The 12,479-nt window shown below is 39.6% G+C and overlaps 1 protein-coding gene across 1 annotated transcript in view; it reads left to right on the top strand.

Annotated features, from left to right (window-relative positions):
• Nucleotides 1-187: 187 nt before the first annotated feature.
• LOC113111848 (actin filament-associated protein 1-like) overlaps nt 188-12,479 on the top strand; it is a 45,178-nt gene continuing 32,886 nt past the window's right edge. Inside the window, exon 1 of the mRNA XM_026277002.1 lies at nt 188-390. Coding sequence (XP_026132787.1) covers nt 369-390 — 22 coding nt within the window. The 5' untranslated portion in view covers nt 188-368. The remainder of the gene's footprint in view (nt 391-12,479) is intronic.

The raw sequence follows: 12,479 nt of genomic DNA, 5'->3' as shown, positions 1-12,479 counted from the left end.
TGTTCCAACATTCCTTGATTTACCCAGTTTTTAATGTGATGGGTAGATAGATAGATAGATAGATAGATAGGTGTGTTTATCATATAAACAAAGTAGATAGACGTTGAAATGTAATATCTTCCAACACTCCTTGATCAACTCTACCCAGTTTGTAAATGTGACCGCCTCCCAGTTCTGCTATTGGTTGGATTTTCAGTAGCGCGCTGCCGGATTGGCTCACACGGTTGTCAATCTCGGACTTATTTGACAGCGTGAGCGGTCCCCGCAGCGCAGACCTGAATCTGAAGAAGCTCACAGAGGCCAGAGAGGAACAACAGAGGTGCACTGCACGCGGATACTGGGCAGGTCCATCACCTCGCGGTAAAGTAATGACGGGAACTAACGGAGGAGGTAAGATGTCACTCTTAAAATTATTTGACAGTTGTCTGTCTCTGTTTATGCGTTGTGAAAGCAACTTGGCCATCCATGAAATATTTCCTAATTTGACGATTTCATCACACTGAGGTTTCTTAAGGGCAAACGCTTCTTAGAAAACATTTAATGTGAGTGTGATAGGCTTGCTTTCTATTGTTTATTTCTTTACAAATGATAATAATAACGTACAAGAGCTCAGAACTTGTCATCCTGCATTAATACTTGTCATTTTTTGGAGCTGCCATCAACCCTTTTCTTCTTTTGGAGCTGAGGCTGAGCACAAAGAAGCACGAGGCATCCTGATGAATGTGTGTGTGTATGGTGTGTGTGTGTCTGGGTGGGGGGGGGGGGTCTTGTTGAATAGCACGAGCCTGCAGGGATCAGCTGGCGTCTCGATCCCCAGTCTCTGATTATACAGAGGGGGAGGGGCTGAGAGAGGTGAAAAGCTAAATTATGAAGAACAAATCCAATTAATTTGATACAATAGAGTGGGATGACTCTTAAACCACTGGGAAAGGGAAGCCCTTATGAAACAAAAATATATTGCAGTATATTGGAAAATATCGTGTAATATATTAGGCATATATTCTTATATATATTTATTTTTTCCAATATATTGCAATATTGAAAGTGACAATCATTTGTATATTTTGCAATATATTATATAATATATGTATCATCAATATATTATTAAATGTATTCAAATATATAAAATATTAGAAAATAAAAAGGGAAAATAATATATTACAATATATCATTGGTTACATTTTTGTAGTTTATATGAGGATGGAGTCACTGTCAACATCTTAATTGCATCTTCATGTCTAAGATTTCAGTGTTATGTTTACCCTAGCTGACCCTATTTTTAGCAGCGTTGTTATGGTTGTTCTCAGGTGTTTTGCGAGTTGAGGGGATGTTTATTTGGAGAGGCTGTTTATACAAAGAGTTTGGGACCGTGTGAAAGTGTTTTCATCTCCAGCATAGCTTTCTTCCAGGAATAACCGACAATGAAGCGGACAAGAACCATCATCCTGTGTATTGTTGGCTTTACTGACTCTGGCTCTGAGATGAGAGAAAACAGAACGAAACGTAAAAAGCCACCAAAGAGGTTGAGGCTCATATCGTATTGTCCAAACTCTCTCAAAACAGTCAAACCATGTAAAGAAAATAAGAAAATAATTAACTGGAACAGGTTGGGTTTGGTCTTGAGTTCTTGGACTCCTTGGCTAGAAATATGATAATTTGGAAAAACAAAGATAAGCGTGTGAACAATGCTCAGCATCTTTGATCCGTAGCCAGAGAAGAGTTTAGAAGGGAGTGACCAAGCGCTTTGAGGGATGTTGGTCAAGGGCCATCTGGTAAAATGGGTGATGGAGCCTAACTTGACCTGTTCATCTACTTTTGGCTGAACTTTCACCACAATTTGTATCGTGCAAACAGGAAGTTTATTTCAGGATGTTCTGCTTCCTAATCAGAGCAGAAACAAAATACTTTCTCCGTATTGAATCCCACCCTTTAAAAATATTATTTCCTTCAATTCTCAAGTAAATACTGACATTACTGGCAGTTTCATATCGATCTGGCAGAGAATGAACACCTTTGTAAACCAAGAACCACTAAACACCTTTTTTTTCAGAACTAGGCGCATTTGATTCCATTTAAGGGAAAAAAAGCATGTGAGTTGCACCCTTATTATGGTAGCATAGCATGTGTAAGCTTGTTCATTTACACTTTATTTCAAGAATTTTGTAACGGCAGAAAGTAAGGTCATCCAAGAGCTGAAATGCCAGTATAGCTGAGTGTTGCATGGCCTCAGTAGGTGGGAGTTTGATATTTTCTCTGATAGCTTGATGACTGGTCTTTACATGTGGTCAAATGTCTGATTGCTGATGCAGTGACATCATTATTAGTGCACATCTGGACCTGCGTTGTTGCAGCATCTGTGCGAGAAGGAGAGAGGCCATTGGTGAAGATGGATGACTGGTCTTGCTTAATTTGCTTGAGAAAAAAGCAGTCGTACAGATATTTTGTGGACGTTTGTTATCTTCTAATCAATGCTTTGAATGAAAGCGAAAAATGCGGTGATAATATACAGTATAGTTTTCTATTTTTAGTAAACTGATTTGTAGAAGTTCCCTTCCAGGCTTTTTTCCCCCTCTCTTGTGGCTCTAGTCTAGCAGTCTGTGCCTTAGGATAGTTTTCACAGACACGTCACCAGTGGGTTTATATTAGTCTGCCTCGAGATGCACTATGTAGTTTGTGTAAGTGTGTGTGTGTGTGTGTCACATACAGCTGTGAACAGCTGCTGCTCCTTTGTCTGTCTTACTCAATTCCAAGCCACTTCCTGACCTCTGACACTGATTCCTATGGAAAGATGTGTTGGTTTATAAAAAGACTTGAAATGCATACAGGTGACATTTTATTGATGGAATAAAAAGGTAATGTAACATGCATCGTAAAATTTTTGCATTAAGCACACACTTTCATGGCCAATGCCTTGTTTACCCATGACCTTGAAGCTGCAAGCACTTTGCTCTACCAGTTGGGCTCTTGTCTTTGTCCCATTAAACCTTTTATATACTCTTCTCGGTTTTGTTTCTGTGAGCTGAAAGGACCTTTGAGAACAATTAAAACACACACACACTCCGTCTTAAAGACCCCATGAGAACTTTTCTGTCCATGTGTGTTACTTTCAAGCCATCCATCCACCTTATGTGTACACTAAGGGGTTGGGGTTGGTATATACAGTGACAGGCAACACAGATGAACTCACATAAACCTCAAAAAACTGTATTGCCAAAATCATACCAAAGGCCTCCTTCTGAGTGGTGGAATAATTTTTCTGATGACGATAACATTTCTGAGAGAAGTAACAAATTGGATGATTAAACCCAGCCTCATCCTCCTGAATAAGAACAGCACCAGTTCCTAAAGCACTAGTATCCACCTCGATTTTAAATGCCCGGGAAAATTCAAGAACAGGCGTACTAGTCAGTAACAGCTTTACACTTTCAAAAGCACATTGATGCGCATCGGTCCATATGAAGGTGATTGCTGGACATAGTAGACTGGTCAGAGGGTGTACTACAGTTGAAAAACTTCGACAAAGACTTCTGTAGTACCCAGCCATTCCCAAAAACATTTGCAACTCTCCTTTTGTCATAGGGATAGGGAACTCAACAATAGCAGATACTTTGGCACTAACAGGGCAAACTTGACCTATCTGTTTGCCCAGATAAGTGATCGTTGCTTTACCAAATTCAGCCAGATATTTGATTGTTAGGGAAGCATTAGCTTATCTTTCAAAAACTGTTCGAAGAACAGTCAAATGCTCCAACCAATCAGATTAATGGATTACTGTATCATCCAGGTATGCATTACAATTTGAAATTCCTGACAAAACAATATCTACCAGGCGTTGAAAAATTGAGGGGGAATTTCTTAACCCGAAAGCCATAATCCGTTATTGTAAGAAGTTATCTGGAGTAACAAAAACTGAGATTTCCGCAGCTTGAGGTGATAAAAAGTACCTGCCAGTATCCTCTGAGCAAGTCCAGTTTGGTCTATATTTTGAAATTGGACTGCCATACCCATTTCAACCACTAAAGCCCCTTTCACACTGTGATTCCAGGAAAATACACGGGTAATGTGTCCCGGCAATTATTCACGGGTCACTAGATTTGGCTCCTTTCACACTGCCAGTGATTTCCTGGAATATGTGCGTGCGTTCACACCATAGACCGTAAAAAAATATGGACGTAGTGTCCGTGACTTCACCCATAGACTCCTCAATAGCGGTTTTGAAGCGCAAAGTGTGCAGAGCAGGCCATCGCCATCTTGGCAGCGTATCACCGTGCGACTCTCCCGGATAATCGAAAATGGGCAAAAAGGCGGGAGCTGATTGCTGAAGCCACGCCCACCTAGCGCGACGGCATTGTCAGCAGCTGCAATCCACCTGTCACTCAACTGGCCACACCGTTAATTATGCAGAACTTCAAAGTCTTAATATAATTTAAACGGATGAGTTTTAAAAAAATTCACCCCCCTCACAGTTGTCATGAAGGGCGAAATTAGCAATATAGACCAAAATCATTTTTTGAACCAGGCTGTAAACATGTTTTTTTCTGCTGTAAAGTTGGGCATTTTAACATGGGGAGTCTATGGGACTGACTCCCTTTTGCAGCCAGCCTCAAGAGGCCAGTCGATGAATGGCAGTTTTTGTCACTTCCTTATTGGCTTCATGAGAGAGAGCGCGAGGTTTCCGCTCGGTTCACACACAACTTGTAAAGGTCCCATAATGACAAGTGACATCAGGATCGAAAACGCTAACACAAACGTTACTTTCACGTTACAATCTCAGCTTCAGCGCGGATAGTGAGGAGCTAACTGATCTCTGCTTCGTTACAGTTTGCACTTTTTTTTTTTTCGCCGCAAATGTTGATCTGTCTTCAAAACACCTGGTAAAAGATTTGCACGATAACTGCGTCATCACTTCGACCTCCTTTACGGCATTATTTCTGGCTTTTGTTAACATAGAGTTTGTTCCGGGACTGAATCTGGCATTGTTACTAGGTCCCCAACCCGGGATCGATCCCAGAATCAATCCCGGGACGTGTTTGTGTTCAAACAAAAGGCGATCCGGTATTTTTCCAGGACCAGCGTGCAGTGTGACGTGCAGTGTACATTGTGATTGCCTCTTCATGGATGACTCATTTTTCACTACCTAGACTTTTGTCCAAACAAGTGCTCAAACACAGTATGAAGCAAATAGCAATGATTAAAAATTATATAAGAATGTATATGTTAGATAAACAGCTGTGCAAGACATCTCTCTAGAGCTGTCAGTTACCCATACTGCTCACGACTCTGTAACATGACTGGACTGGATCTTTAAAGTAAAACATGAAACGTGGTGTTGCATGCCTTTTGGCTCTTCTTCAGCTTTGGAGGTTGTCCCATTAGGGTTTTACAGCGAGACATAGCCAAAGGGAAGATGTAGCTTTGCTCATTTTCTTTTCATCGAACTCGGCGTATACTCAAGTGTGTTTGTGTTCACAAAGAAGGTGCTTGTACTTCAAATTGCCCATTTGAGTATATATATGTGTGTGTGTGTATAAATACTCAAGAGTGTCTGCTGTAAACCAAGCTGAACTCAAGACCTCTGAGTCACTGTCTGAGAAAGCTGATGCCTCATTTTCTTCACAAAGCTTTCTCTTGGTTTCATCATTAAATATTCTCTGAATCATATAAAGTAGAGGTTTACTGTCACTATTTGTTTCCACAGTGTTTCATTATTTGTGTATGACATGGAAAGTGAAAGAGGGAAATTAAGGGAAATAACTGAAGAAGGTGTGGAAACTGTGGCAAAGATACAAAGGATGAAAGTAGCTGTGGTTCTTAATGCTCCTGACCACATCACAAGCGGAGAGGAATCTGATTAGACTGATGTGGTTGGTGTTATTCGCCGGGTGGAAACTCTGGTTAAGTATTTTGTGTTTAGGGTTTGTTGTCGCAGCCAAGGTAACAGTCTTTCTGTAACAGCTTGTTTTATAGCTAACAGATGCGTAGAACTGTTAGCATAAATAATTAATGCACAGTGTGCTGTAATTGTTTGGAGCTTTTAGGAGACGAGCTTGTGTAGGATTTTAAGAATAACCTAAAGTGGTTTGTGATTTGTTTTCATAGATTCCTGAAATTTTCTGTTTGAATGGCTCATACCAGACAATTTCCTCAAAAATGCACCAATAATCAAATAGAAAATCTGTAGGCATGTATGATAAAGTTTCTCATGCTAAACAAAGCCCTGCTTATGAAATAGTCTTAGTGTGCAAAGATCTAGTTGGGAAGGTGAATATAAGAGGAAATAGACACAAGAACACACATCTTTATGACAGTGTTTGCTGGTTTATTCTAGCATTCGTAGGAGGTGATTAAACAAACTTCATCTAATATAATTATCTTCAAACCAGCGTAGTTAACAGAAACTAAAAATGATTAAATAGGCAATTTCAATTTCCCGTTGTATCTGTATCTCTCCTTAAACAGCTGACCTACATGAACTCTTTCTGTCTTTCGCCAAATTCTTTCTTTTCTGAAAACACGCACCATCTGTGTTTTTGGGTTTGATCCTGCAGGTGTATTTGTAAGCACTGGTATTTAGACCTTGAGGCAGCTCTCTCATCTCTCATCTACAGTAATTTCTCTTCTCTCTGCCGCTCGGCATGCCTTGTCGTGCTTATTTTGTTCCTGCCGTTACCTATTTCCTGCATACATTTTGATATACTAGATGAATAGAGACAGGAATTAAAGAACACTCACACATTCACTGTACTGCACAAAATTCCTACAACAATGTGATGGAAACAGTAGAGGCCCACTTTATAGTAATCACTCTGTAGTCCATGGGGAAAGTGACAGTTATTAATAGACTATGTCACTTCCTGTGGCGGGTCAGAAGGGGAGTAAAAGTGAGTCAGACTTTGGGTTCTAAATCTCAAAGGAAGTGCATGTATTTCAGCGCAGGCAGCATGCTTGTGGGTGTGCGCGCACAAACTCTTCTTATGCTTTTCCACCTAATCATGTTGTTGTAACCCAATTTCCATCAATTCCCATTTATTTTTAGTAGGGGAGTATGACTTTTAGGGTGTTGATGAAGGCATGCCCTTTGGGTATTTAGGTAAAATGCTTAGTTTGGATTTTAGCCAAGACTTGTTTTCACATGTTTTTGGAGTAGTGGTTTCAGGCTTTTCTGTAGTAAATGGATGTGTGATTATGTGCATGCATAGATCTGCTGGTAAAATAACCAGGTGTTCAGTGCTATGTGCGCTAAAAGGTGATGTTTAAGTTCTGATTGCATTCTGGAAAATTTAAGTGCTCTTCATTATGAACTTTTTTTTAGCACACATAGATCTGTGCTGAGGCCTCCAGACCTTTCCTTTTGAATGGATTGTACTGTACATTAAGGTTAATGTCTAGGTGTTCAGATTTATGGGAATACTTGCTTTCATTCCCTGCATTTCACCCTTGACACACCCACACAACGCCCAGAGGCTATACATACTAAAACTTCAAGCTTAGTGTGCTTTCACACTAGTGCTTTTAGTCAGTTTGGTGTCAAAGTTTGGTTTGGTTGCTGGGTGGTGGAAAGTGCTTTCTTAAGTAATAAAAATAAGCAGGAAATTTATTTTTATGATTGTTTCATGACATTTTGTCCCTGGTTGGTCCTCACAGTGTTTTCTAATGCAGCCAAGTTGCTTTCACTGTAGTAGCGTCACCTGCACATGACATTTCTGTAGATTAAATTTTTCCAAAGACAGCAATCTGCAATGTTGTGATGCAATATCTTGTGTTGAAACAGGTGGTTCACTTGATCCAGAGGAATTTCGGTAGAGGACCATTGCCAGTGTTTGAATGTGTGTGTTTGTGTGTGTGTTTGTGTGAGTGCATTGCATATATAATTATTGTAACCTTTAGCTGCTTCTACTTTTAGCTCCCCGTCAGTAAATCTTAGAAAGTTTCCAGAGCAAAACTGTCAGAGAGGTGTGAGTGCTAAGATCATGGCATTCTTTCATGGATTAAACCACACAGGCATTTGCTGCTTTAGATCATAAACACCCTCATACATTGTCTAGCTAATAGCAGAATTGGATTTGAAAGCCGAGTGAGTAAATGGTTATGACATTTTAAAACATGACGTTTTCAGAGATGCAGAGAATTGGATGTATACATATTAGAGATACCAGTAAACTTTGGCTTTAAAACTACTTGAAAATTGCAAATTTTTCTCCATATTTTTTTTCCCATATTTCTGTTTTGAATAAGTAAATGTTATTGTGAGTGAGTTTGTGAGATTTTATCAACACTCAGCCTGTCATTTTCTTTTCTATCCTGCCTCTCTCTTTTCTTTCAGTGTATGATAGTTGTTTGTTGTTGCAGTCATTCAGCACTTGGAGCTTTGCAGATGTTTCTTTGGAATGCTATTCCTATCATCCCTCTCTCCTCGATGGTCCTTTGCAGTTCCATCATTGGCTGAGAATGATGGGTATTTTACCAAGTTTACAAAACACAAAACTGATAGACAGGAATGATGTGCTGTCTTTACATGCTATGGCAGCGCTAAATAACACACAAACACAAGGCAAAAGGTAACATAAAACATATTATAAAAAATAATAAAAACCCAACAAAAGAAACAGCTTTATAATTGGTGTTTACCCATGGTGATTTAAAATGGTTGCTTTTGCAATCAGTGTTACAGAGTAAAAAACATACTACCTCTACACAGACATGAGAACAGAACCATGATTTTTCCATCAATCCATCTTTTTTTATCAGTGTTAAAGTTCAACAAACATGACCCAGATCAGTGTGAATATTTGGGGGACTTCTGGATGTTTAAAGCTGATTGGCCCGCTCCCTGACAGTAAGGGCGAGGTTTGGTAATTTGTGTCAGGTGAAGTAAAGGTCTTCCACATTCTTCTATTTTCCTTCCTTCTCCTCCCTTCCCTTTCACCCACATCCGTTCATCTTCCCTTTGGCCTTGCTTATTCTCAATACCTTTGCATGCACTTATTTTTGTCACTTATCTTTGTTCTTACTTGTTTCCTATTAATTTGATTATTTCAGATCTACACCACTCTTACACCAATCTGATGTAGGTGTTTAAATGAATGCCTTTTAGTCTGAGTAAAGGTTCTTGCACACTGAGTAAGAAATGTTTGTATGCATTTAATTTTTTCGTATTCGTCATTCTTTCCTAACAAAATTATTGCTACGGATGTGAAAATACAGAAAATCGGACTTGATCTGAATTTTTTGTGTAAATCGTGAGGTCATATTTATTTTTTAATGTGTGAAAATTTTGGATGGGAGTTTCGGACAGTCATCAGTCTGATTATTAACATATTATTTGATTGCAAGTATTCTCCCCTGCAGTGTAAATAGTCCTGGCCTGTGTGCCCACTTAAGAATTATCATTATGGACGCCAAAAAGAGTTATGTGAATAAATCTAAACAGAACTGGGATTTAATAGATAAAATTAATGATCTTCCATTTTTCGATGGCCATGACACCAGTGCTATTTCTTTTTGCATTTAATTATCTCATTTCCTTTCTTTTGTTAGGTTCATTTATCAACCCTAGGTTGACTTCTTTGGTCTGCTGTGAGAGGACAGGACCCATATATGTACAAGATCACATATCAAAAATGCTGTATCTGGATCAGAGCTGCTCCTTAGCACTACTTGGCTTAAACACAGTAAACAATGTTTAAATCTGATCCTAAATCAGCACTGTGCACAAATACATGCTGTTGGATCTCCGGGGGTGGACTTCCTCCCTGAGGTCTGATGAAAATCAATGTCTGTGGTTCTGGCTCAGTCTGGCTGAAACATTTATCAAGATCATCTGATGGAAACTGCCTGGATCTGAGGAAATGAAGGACTGTGTGATGTCCGCTATATACTGAAAGGATTTGTATTTGATTGCTATGTTCAGCAATCCAAGGAATAACAGATAAAAACACACTGGAAAGAAGCATGAAGGTGGGGGTGGGTGGCTTATACATTTTGCATTAAAGCAGATTGGTTTCTTAATTGGGTCTCCTCCCCCCATTGGGCCGGCCAGCCATAACACGTCTGCAGTCTCAGGCCAGATGGTGGACTGAGCGTCAAAGTGGTGGGGTGGCCTGACGGAGGGAGGTGTGTGTTTAGAGCATGTATTAGTGGTTGTGACTCGTAGTCCTGCTGGGCCATCCTCCCCATCATACATCTTTGCATCCGTCTATCCATCTGACTGTTTGCTGTGGACGGTTGGAGCTAAAAAGGCACCCTGACTATAGCAGCTGGGACTTGAGACTGGGTGTAGATTGGGGGAGGGTCATGTGTATGTTATCAAGGATTGGTTTCGAGAAGAACAAGAGGAAGGAAGGAAATGTCATTTGACTGAAAAAGTAGGTGGACTTTATAGATACAAGGCAAAAATTCACAAAATTAGGAAGAATCACAGAATGAAAACCACAGAATGAGCTTCATGCAGCTGTTTGTTTCAGGTGATAATTTGCAAGTGGGTCTTCAACATTGTCCACCCCATTAATTCTAACAAATGGACCCAAGTTGGACTTATGTCTTGTTCATCTTGTCCTTGCCAACACTGTACTTGGTACTCAGTGTGCCTTGAGATTTTCTGTTAGAACCAGTATGCAAATACATTTAAAGTGATTATTCTTGACTGAGCATACATCACTGTAGAGAAAACAGAAAACGAGAACAGCGTGGCCTCGTCTGCACCAGTCCGGAGTATCATGTGTGGAATGTTGAGCTGTTTTTTGTCAAAGCCTTCTTTAGGGCGGTTTAAGGATATAGGATTGTGTATCTCCACTGAGACCCTTTGTTGGACTGGTTTGTAGTGCACTATCCAGCTGACCCTGCCCAACCCAAACACAGCACTAATGTATGTCTGAAAGCCAGCCAGGATATTACAAATGAGCAGTGTGTCAAAAGGCAGTCATGCACACTCTGATTCTGACCTAGTTTTAAATACTCTTTAGAATTGCTCTGTCTTCACTTAATCAAGGCTTTCCTCCACTGGAACACAGCCAGTGCTCCATACTGCCCATCCATATGCACTACAGCTTTCTAGGCTTTCTGCACTATAAAATGACTCTGGTGTCAAATTATGCAACTACAGCTAAGCAGAGCCTTTACCTCATAGCCATATGGAGAGTCTGTGAAGCCTGATTGCTTGTGATGAAGACGTTGATGATGATGATTTTCTCCAGACCTGTGTTCAGAGTTTTGGTTGCAGTCTACTAGCTCAGAATGTTTCAACTATTCACATTTACTGCCTGTGTAAGTCAATCTGTGTGTGTGTGTGTGTGCTTATTTAGTTTAATTTTCCATGTTTACATGAGATAACATCTTATCAGAGAAGAACTGCTAACTGGAGAACTGAAGAGCAACCAGGTTTGTTGCTTTCGTTCCATTATGTGGGTTGACTAATTAGATTAATCTAATCTAATGTGGGTTGACTACCTAGTTTTAATTGGATGCATCGCAGTTCATTTAAGACATTTCCTTGAATATGAACACATCTGAGGTATTTACAACTGCAACATCTGTAGCTACATTCAGTCTCTGCCAGTGTTGTGAAAATTTAATCAAATTACTGATTACTCCTCTTAAAAGTAATCACATTATTGTTCTGATTATTTAAAAAATAATTAGTAATTAGTTACAGTACCACTTACGTTACATTTCATTCAAATTCAAATTAATTTTCATTGCAGACTGCAGTCTACATGTTTTCTCTCAGGCACTAGACTATACAGATTTGCTACTTACATGGTATAGCTTGTGTTGCTTCGGTATATAAGTTGTTTTATCTCTCTGATATTATGCTTTTGGAATATTACAGGATATAACCTGGATGACACAAACTGTCTTATCAGATCATCCACCTCCTGTGGTCCTAAATCCTGTCTGTCTACTCTTTGTTAATTCCATAAGGAGGCTTTGGCTTTATTATATACTGTATGTGTGTGTGTAGGAGAAGAATACGGTCAAATGTATTTTGAAATCTTAGTCACATCTCTGCTCTTTGGAAACTGAGAGTAGCAGGGGTGCAGATTTCAGAGCTGATATTCAGTAGTTTCAAATTAATCAGAATTACTCTGCAACATTCCAGAATCCCGGAAAACATGGTCCAACAACTATAAAGGTTCAGCAAGTCCTGCAAGTGTTTCAGGGATAAAAAATAAATGTCAAAGGGTTCATTTGGGACCCTGATTATAAATGCTAGTTTTCTAGCAGAAACAACATTGTCTAGAGAATTCGAATTAATTTGTCTCAGGAATTCAGCCCGTTTACTTTTGGGGTCTTGTAATAAAAAATCCTGTTGTCTTGCAGGTGGTGTGCATATTATTTTGTCTTGTGTATTTTGCCAGTGAGGCCAACCACTTTAGTAATGAGGTGTTTCACCAGGGCACAGATTGTTGCTGCATTCCTTGGAGAAATGAAAACACATAAGCACTGATGAGTGACATACAGGCACATTCTGTGAGATTCAC

The sequence above is a fragment of the Carassius auratus genome, chromosome 12 (assembly GCF_003368295.1).
Source record: "Carassius auratus strain Wakin chromosome 12, ASM336829v1, whole genome shotgun sequence".
Classification (NCBI taxonomy): Eukaryota; Metazoa; Chordata; class Actinopteri; order Cypriniformes; family Cyprinidae; genus Carassius; species Carassius auratus.
Note: the sequence above shows the minus strand (reverse complement) of the source record. Positions and strands in the feature narration are given on the sequence as shown.